General features: G+C 35.8%; 1 protein-coding gene across 6 annotated transcripts in view; it reads right to left on the bottom strand.

Annotated features, from left to right (window-relative positions):
• Nucleotides 1-1,038: 1,038 nt before the first annotated feature.
• CCSER1 (coiled-coil serine rich protein 1) overlaps nt 1,039-20,574 on the bottom strand; it is a 562,640-nt gene continuing 543,104 nt past the window's right edge. For 3 of the 6 annotated variants that reach the window (XM_085545025.1, XM_015861337.3, XM_015861338.3), the window contains one exon: nt 1,039-10,612. In XM_085545025.1, the coding sequence (XP_085401151.1) occupies nt 10,527-10,612 (86 nt within the window). In that variant the 3' untranslated portion in view covers nt 1,039-10,526. The remainder of the gene's footprint in view (nt 10,613-20,574) is intronic. The other 3 variants (XM_085545031.1, XM_085545030.1, XM_085545028.1) reach the window with 3 other exon arrangements.

Raw genomic sequence — 20,574 nt, 5'->3', positions numbered from 1 at the left:
ATATACATTGTATACATTGTATATTTATAATATATATGTGTAAACAAAATATTAGGCCTCATATTCCAGCAAGGCACTCAAAAGCTAGAAGGCAAGAGTATACACACAACTAAAACAGAGAAGATACTGAACAGTGTGTAGAAAAGTAACAAAAACCTTAGAGTAGAGGATGCATTTTTAATGTAATCACTGAGAGAGTTGTAGATATATGACTGCGAAATGAGAGATAACAATTTCTGGATGCAGAACTGGAGGCCAAGCTGAAGCTTTCTGAGTTGGGACTGAAAATATTTGTTGCTGGTGATGCTGGACTGAGATTGCAGCCCAGAGGAGTTCTTCACAGACAGGAATAAGCTGAAGTAGCATTTTTGCTGTTGACAAGATTATAAGTTATTACAGGATCAGCATCATTTTGCTCCTCATACTTCTATTAATAAAATGCAATGATGACATTTTGTAGCCTTACAAATGTAAAAATTTGCTTATTTACTTCTATATTTGAATCAAAGTAATAATGATTTTAGCCTTAGAAGGTTAAGAGGTTCATTTAGATATACTTCAAGGAAAATGAAGCAAGGTGGAGGAGTATAACATGTTTTCTTAAAACACTCTTACGGACAATAAGCAAACATATAGAATATAGGAGAACAGGAAGTTGTACAAATAAAAAATAAAATCAGGCCTTATTTTAATTATGGAAATTACTATTTTTATGCTAAGAACAAATGGAAAGCAGAACAGGGAACAGAGAACAGTTGTTGATACAAAACTACTTCAGTGGTCAGGAAATAGTGCAGAAAGGACTGCAATTTTCTGTGCTTATCGGATAGCACAGTAGCAAATAGCTTAAATCTGCACTTCTCATCAGCTCATTAAGGAGATTAGGAAAAATACTATATGTCTTAGTGACAGATTTTTCATAGCATAAATATTCAAAAGCATTTACATTTATTAAAGTTCAACTTGTATTTTACCAACAAAAGTCAAAGAAAAGTCAAATAAATGTAACATACTTCAAAGAAAAACAACACAAGATCATAGAATAACACAGGATTTTTATTAACTTTTTTTTTTTTTTTTTCATTTAAATTTTTTTGGAAGAAGGGAAAGAAAAGTTTAAGAGCCCTTTAAATTAACTTCAGGAATGGAAATACTGAATGTACACTTCTGCATTAAGATCTACAATTAAAAGTTCATATAAATATTCAAAAAATAATATACATTTTTTTTCCATAAAATGTAAAAGTAAAAATTATGTCTGCTACAAATAATAACAAACAAATGTCAATTAAATAATATGAACATGAATAGAATTCTGTAGTATTGTTTAATGAAGCGTGATAACTCTTCAAAGTAACTCACAGAAATTATATCCTCAGTAATTCGATTAAAAAAACAACAGAATGCTGCTTGATATTCTTCAGAGACAAAAGTGTTTGTTTCCAAAGGCTGTATTGTTGTTTGGTGGTGTTTTTGTTGTTGTTGTTGTTTCTTTGTTTTGTTTTTTGGCTTGTTGGTTGCTGTTTGGTTTTTTTTTTTTGTTTTGTTTTTTTTTTTTTGTTTTTTTTTTTTCCAGTCAGTGCACAAAGATTGAATTTGAAACAATCAGGTTCTTATTGCACATGAGTAACATAAACACAAAACTATTAAAAGACAGAATACAAATGTAGGAAATCAGAGAATATGGTGATACTCAAATCAAAGGTTAGAAAGTGTTATGCCTTGAATATTCCTAAATATTACAGTAATATTTACCTGTTAAGTGAAAACTGGGATTTAACTAATTCATGGGTTTGAAGGGTAAGCACTAAAAACCATCAATGAACTTGTCCAGTGAGATCTTAGTTAAAAGTTTTTCTCCAAATGTAATTGGAAGCTGATTACTGGGGAATCAGACAACTATTGTAAATGTAACTCCAACTTGATCTTAAATTACCTTTTAAAGTGTGTTACCTCTTAGAATTTCTTTCTTTTGAAATTTAAGTTATATTCTATATCATCAGTGTGAAATCTTGGACAGCAAGATGTCTTCCATTGCCTCACACAGAACTCATATTTTTTCCATGTTCACCAACTATGCATTTATTTATACATTATTATTAATACTTATGTGAATATCCTCCTCTGTTTCTCATCATTGCAACTCTTTCAAAGCCCCTAATTCATGTATTATATATTGTTTTGTCAATTGCATTTAAAAAATTGTTTACAACATTGCTGCAGTGTTGTTGAAATTAAACAGATGTCTGGAATAATATAATACAAAAATCATTAATCTTTGAAATTTTATATTCCCAATTAGTTCTGAAAAACTGCCATCTTAACAGCAAGGTAGTTGTAAGCATGTAGGCAATGAGAAAAGGCTCATATAAAATTTCTAATGTTGATACACAAAGCAGAATTATCTGCAGTTCAAAATAAAACAAAATAAATGCCTAAAGCACTCTATTGACCTCTGTCAGAACTAAAGAATAGTTATAATTTTCAAAGCCATATAATCTCTCCCTGTCAGTTTGAATTTCACATAGGCCACACTTTTTATGGAGATATTTGCGTAAAATTTTCTCGAAAACAATCATGGTCTTTCATTAGAAAGTGAAAAACAAACAAAAGAAGCAAGCAAAAAAACCAAACCAACCAACCAAACAAAAAAAAACAAAAACAAAAAAACCAAACAAACACAAACAACAAAAAACAAAAAAAAAACAACCCAAATGGCCTTTAAAAAAGATGCAGATCTTGATCTTGAGAGGACATCAATACCTAGCATAACAGCACTACTATGTCCTCATGAAATACTGTTACATAAACCTATTTCAGAAAGTTAGAAATGGCTACATGATGTGCAAGGCTTTTTAGACTAATACACTCTTTTCTTCTGATTCTTTTCTCTGATAAAATGTATTGGTGTTGTTCTGCTTATACTTCAAGCAAACATGATACTATGGTAATAAAAATACGTAAATTTTCTTGCACATGGAATTACCCTTATCCATACTTTATGGTGCTGAGTAATCATTTTTCTGTACTCCAAGAGGTTTATTTTAAAAATTACTTCAACATAATTCAAAGAAAACAGCTATGCAAGGAAAAACAGCTATCAACCTGATACCTTTTACCCTTCCAATAGATTTTTCCAAGCTATAAAACATCTGTTCTCCACTTACATGGATTTTATATACTGATGATCACCTTGCTTAAACATCAGATGCATCACTGAGTAAAAACTTTGATTTCTTATATTCTTCATGTAACACTCTACATGCAATGTGCAGAATATGTACAAAGCCCTTTTATTATCTTTTTTTCAAATTCTTAGCCACGAGAAAGAAACAGATTAAAAGAAAATAATTAATGATTTGGTAAACAAAACATGATGTTACAGCTGGACTGAAGCAGGAAGGCTGTTTCTTATCTTTCCTACATATCTGTGAGCCTTGAAGAGTATTTATATAAAAGGAAAAATTCTTTTTATATATCATACCTTTCATACAATAAATATGAATGAAATTGTTTATGTTATAAAATATATTGTTTGTTATCTTTCCAAATAATCAGATTCATTGTTTTTTCTTTTTTATTTTGATGAGATTGTTTACATGCTTAAAGTTAAGCAGAAAATTCTGAACCCTGTTTAAATCAAGTTTTGGCAAGAAAACAAATGCAAGCAAGTTTGTAATTCACCTTAAACCCTCATATAAAGTGCATTGACACAATGGAAAAATAAAAGTAAATTTAAATTCTACTAATACTGTTGTGATCCATATACATTATACCTACCCTATGGGGCTTTATCAGCGTGATGAAAATGGGATCAAATAATTCAATGTATTTGTCTACACATGTGCTTGAGATTCTTTTTGAACAGATAAAACATTTTACTGAACAGATATTAAGAGAATCCAGAGGAGCCTTCTTAAAGTAAAAATGGTGTCGTGGTGCAGCGTGTCTACATAGTTAACCTATGCATGTACCTATATGAAATGCTTCTGAAAGAGAGGCACAGCAAGGGTCATAATACAAAAATATAAGGCAATATTATTTGTACACAACAAAAACCTTTCTTTATGGTATATTTTATTCTCTGTCATGTCTATAGAAATTTGAGGAACCAACAGATAATGACCCTTGCCACATCCATCAGGGTCTCTCAAATATTCCCTAGTTCAGATCAAACAGAACAGATTTTTGATCTCCAGGGCTCACATAGGGACCTTCAGGTAAGTTCATTCTTGCTCTACTTGACATAGGCAGGATTACTCTTGCAGAAATCCTCAACAGTTCTCTCTGTGTCTTTAGCACATGACTGGGGAAAAATAATAAGAGTAAGATTTGCTGGTAATGAAGGCAACAAAAATGGTGCATCCAAAAATATTTAGCAGCTGTACACAATGCAAGTGACAAGCATGGCTACTAAGAGTTTACAAGAAATTGAAAATAATATGTTACAATTTTTTTTTTTTTTTTTTTTTTTTTTTTTTAGGAAAGGAATACTTTAAGTACATTCCAACAAAAAATAAACACCAAATATTTCTAAAATAGATAAATAAATAAGTTCCCTTACCATTACCTTTGTAACAACAGAAAATCACTGAAGTTCATGCAGTTGCCCTTAGGAAATAAACTGCAAATCTTGAGCCCTTCAGAGGACAGATTTCCACTGTCTTTTATACTGTAAGAAGTTAGTATCATGTGCATCACAGTGTATATGTTCTCAAAACTTCGGGAAAAAAAAGTCTGTGAGGAAGCACAATCCAAACAGCTGGAGTTTACCACATTTAAAGCAGCACATGGCACTTTTATCTTTGACATGATTGACTAAATCCCAGCGAAACACATTCTACAGCTGCTGAAATTTTCAAATGATGTTAGGAGTGCCTAATGTAGGACACGTTAAAGTGAATATAAAGGCAGCTATGGCCTGCATGATTTGAGTGTGCTCTTCTCCTGAGAGGCCTCTGCCACGCTCTTGCTGACAGCAGAAGATTAAAATACATCTTGGAGAGAATGCTATACATTTCTCCAAGATTAGAGAAGTCCCCCACCATTTTTCTCAGCATGCTTTCAAACTGTATTCTCTATTTTATCTGGCATAAGCATCAAACTGCATATTTTCCTTCAGAAAATAAGTATGTAAATAAATAAATAATAATCAATTAAAAGGCTGGAAGAAAAGAGGCTGTGCCATATTTAATTAATGCACTCAGATAAAGACCCCATGGATCCAGTCACCTCATGGATCCAGTCACTCCATAATTTTGTAAGAAGACTGCAGTGGATTTTTTGGCTTTATTTCAAAGTCTTATTAGAAGTCACTGTTACTCTACTGTACGAGGGGATTTCATTTGGAATTTTATAAGGAGTTTTTGGTGCTTTTGTTACTGCTGTGGTTGTTTTGTTGATGTTATTCTGTTGTTTTAGTTCTGCACACTATTACAAAGAAAGAAAAAAAAAATATATATATATATATATATATATATATATATATTTTTTTTTTTTTTTTTTTTTTTCTAAATTGAGAGTTGGTGTTTCTGTTTCATCGAATTTTTGAGATCTCCTTTTCCATAAGGTGAGACAAGTTGGGCTAAAGGGCCACAATCCCAGTTATCAGGTGATACACTCAGTGTAACTTAACTGAAATCAATGGTGTGTGCTGATCAAATCAGTGGAGACATCACTGTTATGACCCAAGAGCAGCCAGAAATCTCTGGCTTTTGGGAAAGTGGAAGTTAGTTACTAATTTTTAGGTAGTGACTAGAATGCACTTGTGGGACAAACCTGAAGAGCCTAGGTAAGCTTTCAAATGCTCCAATTATGCAAGAATCTTACTGAGGAAATACTTACTATCAGATCTTGCAGAAAGACAGACAGGTAAGAAAAGCCCATTTGGCATGGCTGTGTGTGTTTTCTAAGTAAAAGCAATGATCTAAAATGCTAACAGTCTGGGTTTTAAGAAACGGAACCTTTACCATCTGTTTCATTTTGTATATAGGAGAATGGGCTGTCTTTAAAAGGCAGCAGAAATTTATCTCACAGAATAATTTCAGAGGCTATCAAATTCCCTAAGCAGTGTGTGGGGAATTTTGTGGACAGACTTTCTGTTCCAGTATGGAAGTACCATTTATACTTCGTTCACATACGCAAGCAATAAAAAACAAACAAACAAAACCAAAATCAACCAACCAAACAAACAAATAAAAAGGACTCTTCCAGTGTTTTGAAAATTAAATATATGAACTGTGCTAGACAGGTGTTTTCCTTCTGTCTTAATAATTCATAAGTAAGACTGGTCCTAGTCTGTTACTGCATGCTACTCAGTAACCAGGTTGAATGGGGCCCTAGGCAGTCTGGTCCTGTGGGTGGCAACCCTGCCTGCAGCAAGGAGGTCAGAATTTGATGGGTTTTAAGGTCCCTTCAAATCCAAGCCAATCTGTGATTGCCATTCTGTGATTGCATGAAATGTATCTTGGAGAATGTACTAATTCTAGGGAAGTAAGGATCATGGTATAGATAATATACCATTTCATGCGTATAATTATTAAAAAGTATTTAGGGCACATATAATGTTTCTCATGCCAAGTGACTGCAACAAAAAATGGGACAGTGATTCAAATGGAAACAGCTTTTCTTTGGGGATTTCCTCCTTCTTAAAACGCCCTATATAACACCATAAAATATGGAAATAACAAAAAGAAATTTTCAGTAATAATTTTACAGTTATGCTTCATGTACAGGAAAAAAAAAAAAAGAAAAAAAGAAAGGAAAGGAAAGAAAAAAAAAGAAAAAAAGAAAAAGGTACTTCTGTGGCAAAAATAACGTGTCTTCTCCCCTGGTGTCATGTCTTTGGATATGTACAGCCTTGGAGAAATGTATAAATCATTTTATACATGTAACTCTTAAAAAACTAGAGATTTTTAGTACAAAGGAATCAATTCATTGAAAGAATGTCCACATGCCATTGCTTTATGATTTAGTATATACACAAGAGGATCAAACAAAGGACCTCTGTCTTACAGTTACTGCTGTATTGTATATTAACATGTGGCTAATATCCTTCTCTGAGTGAGATTTACACTTAGTATTACAAATAACAGCACTGAAAATACTGATACAAAACAGTTTCAAGATGACATTTTAAAAATATTCCTCACTTTAATCGAGCTGCTTTTTTTTTTTTTTTTTTAATGTTTCAGCTTTATAAAAGTTTTCCAAGAAAATAGTAGCATTTAAAATGTATTTTCTTTTCTTTTTCTTTTTTTTTTTTTTTAAATACGTGGATGGATTTCTTTAATAAAAGGTATTCCAAAAGTCCATTTTTCCAGGAAAAAAACAAACAACTACAAATACAGATAAAGTCAGCATTGAAGATATTGAGTTTTTGTTGTTGTTGTTTGGTTCTGTTTCTATTATTATTATTTTGTTTTAAAATGTAGTTGTTGTATATTTGTGTCCTGGAAAAAATACCCTTGATTGCAATATATGTTAATTTATGTACAGATCTGAAATATAATTGCATACATCAACTCTTGAGATTAGTGAGACTGAAATATATTGTTATCCATAACTAGCTGTGCTTTCAATCTACCATAACTGTAAGAGACTGCTTAGAGAAAAACACAGGTCTTAATAGTGAAATTCTGTTATTATTATTTCTTTTTTGGTAGAGTTTAAACTATCAGTTTCAGAGCAGGCCTATGACTCTTTAATACCCATAGTTAATTCAGTCAAGCTGTGTTTGCAATTTTTTTTTTTTTTCTATTTTGGCAGTGGCAATACACATATAAATGTATAAAGACACAAAAAAAAATTTGGCAAATGTTTATAATGATCCTTATGTACCTAGCTCAGGACACTCAAAATTACCATCATAGCATATTCAGACAAAACTGTGACTTTCCAACATCAGATAACATTATCCAATTTACTCTACTCTAATTAAAACCCTCAATAAATAGAATCCTGAAAGTTTAGGCTGCTGAACTTTACAGAATATCTTCCAAGCTCATAATCTAAATGTTAACATATCCAATCCTTGCCTTCAATATTCTAAATATTAACTAGTTTAGCAGGTATGTTTAACATTAGGTAAAATTTCTTTCATTAACTCATTTTATATGCCCCATGTGACTTACCTTTATAAGTTATTAGAAACTAGAAAATCTTCTTTTTTCATCATTTGCTACTTTAATCATCACACTAGTTTGTTTCTTTGTGTGAGAATGTGCTATTCCCTTGCCTTTCATTACCCATCACCAGTTGAACAGAGGTGTGACTTGTCTCAGATCTGCCTCAATCATATTTAAACATCCAGATTATTTATAAGCTACTAACTATATACCCTAATATCTTTTGAACAAATTAGCTGCCATCAGAGAGGTTGCAAACTGTCATGTTCAGTATATACCGCATGTTTACAGCACCCTGTCTGTGATATTGTTTTCAAGCCCTATAAAAGGGGAAAACAGGTTCTTCTGGTGCTGACAAGCCTTCAGGTTGTGTACCATGATCAGATGAATTCACATCCCCATGAGATTGGCAAGCTACATGTCAGGTAGTATTTGCTTCATCTCACTTGCATTTAACGTGTCAAGACTAGCAAACCTGCTGAGTTACTATACACAATGAAGTGCAGATATGGTCCATCGAAATTACAATTTACTCAAGATCAGACTTAGTACTTAATATAGTCTTTCACTTAATATAGTCTTTCACCCAATTATTTATTTATTTATTTAATTTGGCAAGTGAAATGAAGTTATACGATCCATTATATAGAGGTTGCTCTGAAAGGAATGCCTCTTTATCTCCATGGATACTACAATAGATACAAAGAGCACAATTCACTGTTTGATAGAGCAAATTCTCAGCTGCAAAATACTAGTTTTAAACATAGTTGCCACTACTAGCTATGTATCTTTTGACAGTAATGAGCAAGAGCTTGCAAGCAATGCTCCCAAACATCTGCACCAGCGGGGGTAAAGCACTGTGGCCATCACCACTGTTGAAACACATCACTCACAACCTCACTGTGCTCATATCCACTGTTTGGTCTCCATAAATGCTCAGTGAGCATTGATGAATGTCACTGGGTGCCATTTTCTCCACATGTAGGAATTCAATCATCACACGGCCTTTGCTTTGTGTGCACTTCCATCAGACACCATTTTGTCAGATTGCTCTTCTGTTGCCATTTGTTGCATGGCAACAAAACGTAATGAAGTACTGTTGGAAAAGATCAACTTCTATCATACCACCACCATCTGCTTCTATGTGTGCTAACATAATAAAACAGGAGGCATTACTTTCAGAACAGCCCTGGTAACATAGACTGTGACATTGTGTCATGAGCAATATAGTGTCTGCTGAGAACAACCATCGCCTCAATGTGATGTGTCCTCATAGAGCAAAAGCTCCAGAACAAATGTAGCTAAAAAAATGTAGGGAGAGGGAAGAGAAGGTTGAGAAATCAAGCTGTCATCATTATTTTGTGTTCCAATTATTTTGATTCAATTACCCAGTGAGCCTCTATGATCTCTGCTTGTAGATGAAGAAATGTCATTTCCTCTAATGGTGGCATGAGGCCATGTATACAGCAAAAAGAGGTAACACACCTCTACAAGTGAGCAAATTCCACTGTAGGTTTAAGAGGTTCAGAGACTTCTTACTCTTTATTTCCCTGTTCTCTATGTAATTCAATAGGGTTTACTAATTATGTATCTATTCATTCCTCACATCTACTGTAACAGTAAATTTATTAAGCATACACAGTATTATTTAAGACCACTTTCTAGAATTTCAGAGGATTCTAGTGGCTTTATAGAGACAAAAGCAAAAAAAACAAAAACAAAAACACTTAGCCAATTTTGGACTAGCAATGCCAGCCCAATGGCTCCATTTATTCTACAGTAGCAACTTTTTTTGTGGCAAATCAATCTAGTTATTTAGCAGTTTAGTTCATTCTTTTCCTACAGTTTCAGATGGGAAAGTATGAAACCTAGACAATGTTAATTTTTAATTTATTATTTTCAAGTAAAGGTAGCAGCAAGTAAAAACTTATTACTCAGCTCTGTATGAGCTTATGTTTCTTTTCAGTGGACTCTAATTCTGTGGCAAGAAGACAAGAACCTTGCTACCCATCTTGTTGACCTAAAGTCTGCAGCTCTGCTGTGTGTAAATTGTGGTGAAGGAAAACATTTTTTCTGCTGTACATGTGTAAAGAGATGGGTCCCCTTGGAGGCTGTCCAAGTCTGCCTGTGAAAGTGGTGTGCTGCTGAGGTACAGCAGTATGGTCTTTTGGAGCTCCTGAGAACAGTGGATAGCGGTCTGTCTGAGATGCAGGCTTCGCTGTGCTTGGTGCTGTGGTGGCCAAACCATTCTGGGTGGTCTCTGAAGTGAAGGCTTCATAGGCTCCTCTAGTATGCTTGATGACTTCCACTATCTCCTTCTCTTTCAGGAGGTTGCTCAGACACAAATTAGACAGTTGACAGCTCTTGCTTTCATAGGTCATTGCTTGGTTGCTTGAGCATCTAAAAGGGTCCTCGGTGGGAGTATGTGCTGAATTTCTGTCCCTTGTGCTGAGATTTTGGCTCACCGTTCTGTGTGGATATGTAGCCTGGAGCAAAAATAAATAAATAGATACATAAATAAAAGACACAAACAAAACCCAGAAGTTTTAGTAGCAGAATATCGTATCAGGAAAATGGCAGAGTATGTAAAAGATTCCTCACTATATCATTATGTATAATGTACAGGGCAGAGCACTGAAATGAAAGGTGAATCTTCAATCCTGCTAAAGCTCCCAAAACACTGAAAGCATAAAATAGAAGAATAGCTCATTCACATTTAACAAAACTAACAGACAAATACTTATCATATGTAACAATTTGAGGTTTTTCTTTAAATAAATAGCATTTTGTTCAGAACTTAGTAAAAGGAGGAACAACAAACAGATTTTCAAGAGCATTTAATATGGTGGAACAGCAAGAATTTTTATTGAATAGAGATCAACACTTAACACACTTAAATTATTAGAAAACATAAAGAACATCTTTTGAGAGTGTCTTCATGCCTCATTTAAGCTCAGCTTTCAGTGTATTTTGAATCTATGTGTTTTACAGTGTACTTACACTAGAACACATGCCAAAGTGCTCTGCTAGACCAAATCAGTAATTTTACTTCAGCTGCCTGAAAAAAGTAGTGTTAGAATTCCAGGACGTTAACAACTTTTAATTTGCTTGTGAATATGCAGACATCAGTGTTTTTTTTAAATAAGGACAATATATGTGATCATGGCAAGCCAAGTGGCCTTAGATGTCTGGTCTGCACATGGTGTGATATTTCATTCTGACCTCTGAATACCTAATTGGAAAGGATATGATTGGCCTGTCAGACTATATTTAAATATTCTCTCATGCATTCAGTTGAAAGGCACAAGAACAGGCTATCCCTGAATGTCATAAGGTGAGCTGTAGGGGAAGAAGACTGTGGATGAACTGGGAACTACTGTTGAGACTCTGGAAGAAAAAGAGTCTATGTCCTCTGGAAGCAGGGACAGGTGACTTGGGGAGATTACAAGGAATTTGCTAAGGTATGCAGGGAGGAAGTATGGAAGGCAAAAGCCCAACTTGAACTCAGATTGGCCACTACAGTAAAAGAGAATAAGAAATCCTTTTACAAATACAAAAATGGTAAGAGAAGAACCAAGGAAAGTTTCTATCCTTTACTTGATGCAGCAGGGAATGTGACCACTGAGGATAAGGCTGAGATCCTCAACACCTTCTTTATGTCTGCCTTTAGTAGGCAGATCAGTTATCATCAGGGCACTTTAGGCCCTGATCTGGAAGTCTGGAATGAACTGCACCGATGCTTCAGGTGCAGTTAGAGATGCTTCAGTTAGAGAGCTCTTCCTCCACCTGGACTGTCACAAGTCCATGGGACAAAATGGGCTCCATTCTAGGGTGCTGAGAGAGTTGGTGGGGGTGATTGCGGAGTCACTCTCCACCATCTATCAGCATTCCTGGTAATCTTAAGAGGTCCTAGAAGACTGAAGGCTTGCTGATGTGACTCCCATCTACAAGAAGGGCCATAAGGAGGATCTGGAAAACTACAGACCTGTCATCCTGACCTCAGTACCAGGGAAAGTTATGGATCAAATCATCTTGGGTGAGATCACACACCACACATCCAGAGGATCAGGCCCAGTCAGCATGGGTTCACAAAGAGCAGATAGTACTTGACCAACTTCATCTCCTTCTACGACTGGGTGACCAGACTTGTAGATGAGGGAAAGGCTGTTGATGTAGTCTACCTGGACTTCAGCAAAGTCTTTGACTTCCCCTGCGGAAACTGTGTGCCCATGGCCTGGACAGGTGTACCTTCCTTTGGTTAAGGAACTGGCTAGATGGCTATGCCCAATGGGTAGTGGTTAACAGAGACCAGTTAGTCCAGCTGGCAACCTGCTACAAGTGGTGTCCCCCAGGGGTTGGTGCTAGAGCCCATCTTGTTTAATATCTATATTGACGACCTAGATGAGGAGATTGAGTGGACCCTAAGTAATTTTGCAGATGACACCAAGTTGGGAGGTGGTGTTGATCTGCCTGAGGGTAGGAAGGCCCTTCAGAGGGATTTGGATAGGCTGTATCACTGGGCTAAGGTGAATGGGATGGGGCTCAACAAGGCAAATGTCAGGTTTTGCACTTTGGCCACAATAACCCCATGAAGCGCTATAAGCTTAGGACTAAGTGGCTAGAGAACTGTGAAAAGGAAAAGTACCTGGGGGAGTTGGTTGATGCATGGTTGAGCATGAACCAACAGTGTGCCCAGATGACCAAGAAGTCCAGCAACATCCTGGCCTGTATTAGAAATAGCGTGGTCTGCAGGAGTAGGGAGGTAATCATTCACCTGTACTAAGCACTGGTGAGTAAGTTTTTTCAAAGTATATGAGACACCAATAAAGTTTAAATACTTGGAAGCTGTGTTTAAACAAGTTTCAAAAGTTGTTAATGTAAAACCTATTTAAAATCTGTTTTCTCTGCAGTTATGTGAGGATAGATTCTAATAATAGTATCAGTTGTACTTTATTTTCTATGCTATTTTGGAATATGTGTTTTCCCTTGTTTTATTCCTGTCACACTTACTGACAAAACTACCAAGTTCTACCATTCATATGGAATAAAAGTTATATTACAATATACAAGCTTTCTGCAACAGATTTCTGAAAATACACAATAGCAGCTTCTTGACATTTACATCGCTATATGGGCTCAGACACTGCAGAACAAAGCTGAGAGGATTAAAAACCCAATCCCAATCATTACAACAATATTTTGCTAAAAGAAATATTTCAGGATGCTTCCATGAAACTTACATATTGTTTCAGGACAACCTATACCACTCTACATGTATTTCTTTTTCTAAGCAATGCAGGAGAATGATAAAAATCAATGTTAATGGCTTATATGCTTTTTGTTTTATTTAATTGTATGATGATTCTAATGGACCTTCTTCAAAACAGATTCAAATTTAGGCTTCAATACAAGCAATGCTGTTCTTAGACATCAGAGACAGTAGTCTTGAGAAAGATCAATTCTGGCATAACTTTTTTTCCATTTAAATCAGTACTGGTTGTGTCCAGACTAAAAAATAGGAGTAGAAAGCTTCTGAAAAGCATTCCACAGATTTTCTTGCCTGAAGCACACAGATGTTGAGATGAAATTCAGTTTAATTCCTAGGGAATTGTTCCTGGGGAAAACCTACGTTCAATAACCTTTTTTGTTGTTGTTGGTTTATTTTTTTATTTTTCTTCCTTTCCTATGTCAGGAAATAAAATCTTCCTACTGGGACAAGAGATTCAAATTCAGTGCCCTGCCAAATACATTACTTGTAGTAAGAGAGTATATATGAAGTTACCATATGCCAACCTATGCATTTTGTCAACTGAAAAATTGTTGGTCCATTCCACAACAGTTATGCAAATTGTAAAAACACCAATACAATCTAAGACTGCACTTTTACAGCTAAGAAATGTATTTCATGAAAACAAAGTAAAGCATTAAAGATGTTGAACTTTTGTATTCTTGAATATTGCTTGGACCTTTTATTAAACAATATTTCCTTTCACATTCTGACAATTACACTTCTTCAATAACAAAACAATCTTTAGGAGCTGCTCCTGTAAATGAGCCAACTTTACTAAATTTTAAAACATCATAAGAAATTTACAATATACTACAACACTCTCATACACTTCTCTGGCTCTTGTCTCCAGCAATATGAAATAGGTGGTCAACAAGAAATGGCAGAATCCTGCTGTCGGATGTATAGCTAGCCACAGAATTCAAAGAATTTAATAGAAACATTGCCAAAAAGCATTTGCATTGTCATTCGTGACAAATTACTGAATAAAAGCTTCTGATAAAGAGAGATCAGTGATCTGTGACAAGTCAAAAGTCAACAAAAAAATCCTCACCTCTCTCCTAGAATACTTTTATCATTCAAAAAAAAAAAAACAAAAAAACCAAAATACATACGCTGACATCCAATCCTGCTTTGAAAGTTTTCCTTTACTATTATTCAAACATTTATATGAAAAAGACAGTATATACAGTTCAGAATAATTGCATTTTACTTTGCTGCTTGAAAATGCTTAGTCCAACTGAGTTGTCCTACTGATGCATTTTAAAAATTATTCAGAATATTTTAATAATTATTTAGAAAAGTATCCCAGAAAGAAATAATGCAGAATAGTAGAAACCAGATATGCAGCTCCAACAATAACAATACTTCATAAAAATTTGAGCTTTTATTTTTAACGTATTTATCCTGTAAAAGTTTCAAACAAAATTCTTCGCATTGAACTTGTAGGTACCAACTGCTTTCTATAAGGGCTAGACATGAACATGCAAAGCCACAATCCCAGCACATCTGTTTGCCAATATGATGGCTGAATCTTTGTCCAAAACTGAAGCTGGCTTCATGCCAGCTGTGTTCTAGCCTAGCTTAGAGCAGCTGCAGGGTTGTTGTAAACTGCTGCTTGGCAGTTCTCCAAGAATCTGATTTGCCAGCTGGTGATTGCTGAGGCAAAAAAAATCCATTCGTCATTTCCCTTTCATTTTTCAGTAGCTCAACTTGAACCACCAACTTCTCTGCCCCAAAGATCCTCACATGCCACTCTATGATATGCCTACCAGTGAGCTTGGGAAATGGGCTATTCCCCAGTAAGTTTGCAGATGACACCAATTTGGGACAACATGTCAATGTACCCAGGGGTACCCTACAGAGCGTTCTGGACCGTCTGGATCACTGGGCTGAGGCCAGGGGGATGAAGTTCAACAAGAACAAGTGCTATATCCTGCATTTTGGCTATAACAACCCCAGGCAATGCTACAGACTTGGGGCAGACTGGCCTGAAGATTGTGCAAAGGAAACAGGCCTAGGGCATTGGTTGATGCTTAGCTGAACATGAACCAGCAGTGTGCTCAAGGAGCCAAGAAGGCCAATTGTATGCTGGCTTGTATCAGAAATGGTGGTGCCTTGAGGATCTGGGAGGTGTTCATCCCTCTGCACTCAGCACTGGTGAAACTGGACCTTGAGTACTGGGTTCAGTTTTGGGCCCATCACTACATTGGTCTTTCCCAACATGAGTGATTCTATGAGTCTGTGAAATGCAGCCATGAAATTTCTTTTAAACAATGTATTTTGAATACATATGTCACTCTGAAAGTAATGTTTCATTTATCTCCATGGAAACTACAACAAAGAGTACGATAACACTATTGGATAGAGCAAATTCTCTGCCACAAAGCACTTTTTTTCAAAAGTTAGCTTGCATTAGCTATGCATTTCTGCCAGTGATGTACAAGAGCCTGACTTGTTATCAACATCAGCCTCTGACATTGTGAGACAACACAATAAAATATGAGAGACTACTTTTTGAGTGTCCCTCATACATAGGGGAAAAAAAAGCCTCCTCTGATGTTTTAAATAAGCTGAGATTAAGAATTGTCTTAAGAGTATAAAACATCTGGATCTGAATTTCCTAACCAGATATACAAAACAAACAAAAACAAACAAACAAAAAAACCCACATGCTTTCTTGATAAAGGAGTCTATTTCTCAAAAACAAATGAACAAACAAAAAAACCCAATTATAAAAAAAACCAACTAGATGGATCTCATATTGAAATAAAATTTTGATAAATCAGCATCATGATCAGGCACTCATTAGGGTATGTTTGAGAAAATCTATGTATTTTTGGTTTTATTTCATGTTGGTGCAGAATCCATGAAGACTGAACCAAAACCGGTAACTGAATGTGCTGCTTAAAATGTTTGTGTCATAAATGGTTGTGAGGATTACTCTATGTCAATGTCACTCTCACAACTTTTTCCTATTTTAAGATTTTAAAAAAAAATGACCAGCATTCAGCAGCTCACTTTCAAGTAATGAAAATTGACTACTCTTATAGAAAGATTCAGAATCGGACATTATTAAAAAAAAACACTGCTGCCATTAATCACTTTCCTTTTTCAGATCCAATGAGTGAAATATGACAAGAGTTAACAAGACAATGTGGCTGCAGGACATTTGAAAATGGAAATTGCTGCTGACTATCTTGTGATAAAGCACTGATATAAAATGACAGCAGAAGACATGAATTACAAAAACACCCCCCCAAAAGGTACAGATTTTTAAGGTGCCTATACCCAGAGGCAATTCACTCTCTTAAACTCCTATAATGTAATTCTTCCAAGTAGAGCAACTTTCTTAAATATATCTTTCTGACAGCTGGCATAGAGAATAAAACCAAGCAAAACACTCTCTCACTAGTGTACCCATGTATCCTGACAACCAACTAACAGTGCTGCGTTTGAAGAACAAGGTTTTACCACCCCAAAGGATTTTTGCTTTCAGAGGTGTTAAAGGAAGTGCACTCCAAAGAGAGTAATTATTGTGACAGAAGCCTGAAGACTTTCTGAACTCCCTAAAGATTTCTACCACATCCTTCTTTTGTGTTTGTGAGTACATAAGGAATACAAAATGCAGCATAAACTACATATTACAGTAGAGGCTATCTTGTCCCTTGTCAGGTCTCAGCTGGACTTCAGCACCTTTAGAAGAGCTGTCTCTGTTCCAAGCTTAGCCCCAAATTCCTAAAACATAAAGCAACTTAAAGAAGCCAGGAATGACAACAACAAATAAAAGGTGCTACCGTCCTCCAAAGGATGAAGCCTTGAATGATGCTTTTGAATTTATATCCCTTCATATTCCTTTCAGAGTTCTGACAGTTTATGTAAGTGTCAGCTCCTTAATTCTTCTACCTCCTCGCTATTGTGCTCACAGCTTCCAGCCTAGAGATGATCCGATATGAAATACAATTTTCTTGCAGCAAGTAATTTCTCCTCATTCAAGTCTCTTAAAAGCACTCTTTCATATTGATTTCAGCAGCACCTGGACCATAAGAGTAGCTTTTATGACCCAGATTTGAACCTACTGATCAACAGATTCTGTCTTGATAACATGTGATGCATGAAATAAACAAAGCTCAACGTGTCAAAATAAGGCATGGATGAGTATCAACAGGTTGTAGGCAAGAAACAGCTGCTGATCAACTTGCAAGCCCTGCTGCCATCAGTTACAAAAGTAATGCAAGCAACATAAATCAAAAAGCATTGCTGTTTCTCCCTTTCAGCTTTCTGCAGCACCTTTAGTTACTGAAATCAACAATGTAGATGCTAAAGTGCAAGTTATTTTCCCTGTGATGCCCTTTTAATTAACAATCCAGTCAAATACCAGTGACCCAGAGTGTTCAGCTAATGTCCTGCAAAGATTTCTTGATGGTGACAATAGTGCAACAAGTAGCCTGCAGAGGGCTGAATTAAGATATTCATCCTTACAATGCGTAGTATCCTTGAAAAATTTCATTTGTGTAACTAATAAAACACAGCTAAGGCAACAAAGTGTAATTGTTTTTATAGAGTGGGATGAAAATAGTGAAGAATTTGCAATTAATATGCAGTAAATTGCTATTCTGCATTCTCAATATTGCATTTCTAAGGCTAACTAGAAAATCCATTACTAAAGCTAATAAAAAGTTTGCATACTACAGCTGTTTACAATCCCTTTCAAATTAAGCATTTGGAACTTTGGAGCCATTCACCATTCTAGTTATATTCTTGGACAAAGGAAAAAAAAATCATTTAGTTACTGAGTACCCCTTTGTCATAATATATGGCTTAGAATTCTTATAACAATAAAAATGCTAATGAAAATGAAATTAATATTGAGGATGTTTCAACAACATGACTGAAGAACAGTATTACATACTATGAGGTAACAAAATTTATTTTACTGAGTTTTTACCTAAGACATCCTCAAACTCCAAAAGTCAGTCCCAACGAGGTAGTTTTTTCAACATGGAATATTCACACTATGAGCGTGGGGACAAAAGGGTGGGGAAAGTTGCAAATCCTTAATTGGAAAACATCCTACTTAGTATAGATCAGCTCTCCACTTCTAGCAACCCTCATATGACCTCTGTTTCTTTTGAATTCATGCAGGAGTTCACTTTTGGGATGCTTTCTTTACTGATATCCACTGACACCCTCAGCTTCAATAAATAAATAGCCACAGCTATTGCAGCTAGTGGTTAAAAAATTTAGAACCTTGGTTGAGCCCTTGTCATACAAGTACTTTTGATTACAGGCTGTAGAATCTAAATTATGGAGCCAAAGGTGCTTGTGGACTTCCCAGGTTCCATTCAACAGGACTAGACTGACCCCATGTTCACACAGCCTTTTGGGTCTCACGGTCTCTGTGCAGCCCAAGAATTAAGGGCTACTTGTGCCATGCTTTCAGTTACAGAGGTAATAGAAAGTCACAGGTGCCTACACTTGAGGTCCTTTTGCATAACTGAAACCTAAATGAATGGATAGCAAATGGCAAAGTGGATCCAAGGGAACATCGGGTCACTTCCAGAGACCATATTTCATGCAATATGAGCAGTGAAGTATGACACAAAGGTCCTGAGGAAACACTAAGAGAGCTTGCTCTGGAATTACAAGCAGGAAAACAGCACAAGTGCTAATTAGCGCTTCTGAAAAATAGTGCTACTCACCTGACACTTATTGCTGTGCCAACACACTGTTCTGGCTTTGCAAGCCGAACTAGTACTTCTGCACAGCATTTGATTTGCTATGTAGACGAAATAAATTGTTCCAAGATCTCCACCTTGAGCCTTATCTATTTTTCTATAATGAGCATGCCTGAAAACTGTTCAGTCCATTTCTAATCTCAGGTTTAGCATATGGTCACTAAAACCTGATTATCACACCTGTAGGTCATCTGAATTAAAACTGATTAGTCAGTGGCAATTACTTTTGACAACTAACTTCTATTATCTACATGCTTAGATTTCTGCTTTAAACTTAAATTCATAGTTATATGGTTATTTATTTTCCTATCTTAATACCACCTAATATGATTTGGGAGGTGATTCTCTCCCACTTTTCTGCTCTCATGAGACCCTACCTAGAATACTGTGTACAGTTCTGGGGCCCCCAGCACAAGGACATCGAGATGTCGGAGGGAGCAGGACCAGAGGAGGGCCATAATGTTCATAGGGCCAGAGCACCTCCCATATGAGGACAGGCTGAGAGAGCTGGGGCTCTTGAGCCTGTAGAAGATAAGGCTCCAGGGGGACCTTATAGTGGCCTTCCAGTACCTGAAGGAGGCCTACTGGGAATCTGGGGAAGGACATTTTATAAGGGCATATAGCGATCAGACAAAGGGAAACAGTTTTAAACTGGAAAAGTTTAAATTTAAAATCTAGATTTGTACTAAATATTATTTACCAAAGAAATTATTTACTGTGGGGTGATGAAACACTGGAACAGGTTGCCTAGCGGAGTTCTGGATGCCCCCTCCCTAGAAGTGTTCGAGGTCAGGCTGGATGGGGCTTTAAGCAACCTTGTCTAGTGAGAGGTGTCCCTGCCTACAGCAGGGCATTGGAACTAGATGATCTTAAAGGCGCCTTTCAGCCCAAACCATTCTGCTGTGATTTCCTATTGTTCCAGAAATTCCATTAAAAAAGCATAACAACAAAAAAAGATGAACTGTAGTTAGCCAACACCTTATTATGTTATATTCTTTAACAACAATTTACTTTTAAAAAAAGATTCCATCAAATTGAGTTTCATAAATTAGAACCTTACTTTTGACAGCAATAAGGGCTCAAATACTAAGAACTGTGTGTAAATTACATACATTGTCAAATAATGTTCAGCTACTGCTATGTTAGTCAGTGACACCATCCCTCAGTTCAACATACAGTCTGCAAAGGAGAAATCAAAAGACTAAAAAAAGGACAAACTGTATCCTGCTGACAAGAGAAGGAATTCTAATTATCCTTTAATTGACTTGTCTCTCTATTTTTATTATAAAATTACTGACAGTAAGACATCTCTAAAGAGAAAGAAAATGATATATATAAGAACACTGTTAAATGAAATACCTCAGAGTAGCCAGATCTCTTGTATTCCTAAAATAAATGTCCACAACACATTTTCATGGTTAGA

Source organism: Coturnix japonica, chromosome 4 (assembly GCF_054131305.1).
Source record: "Coturnix japonica strain WE chromosome 4, WE-NBRP24, whole genome shotgun sequence".
Lineage (NCBI taxonomy): Eukaryota > Metazoa > Chordata > Aves > Galliformes > Phasianidae > Coturnix > Coturnix japonica.
This window is presented reverse-complemented; position numbering and strand designations above follow the sequence as displayed.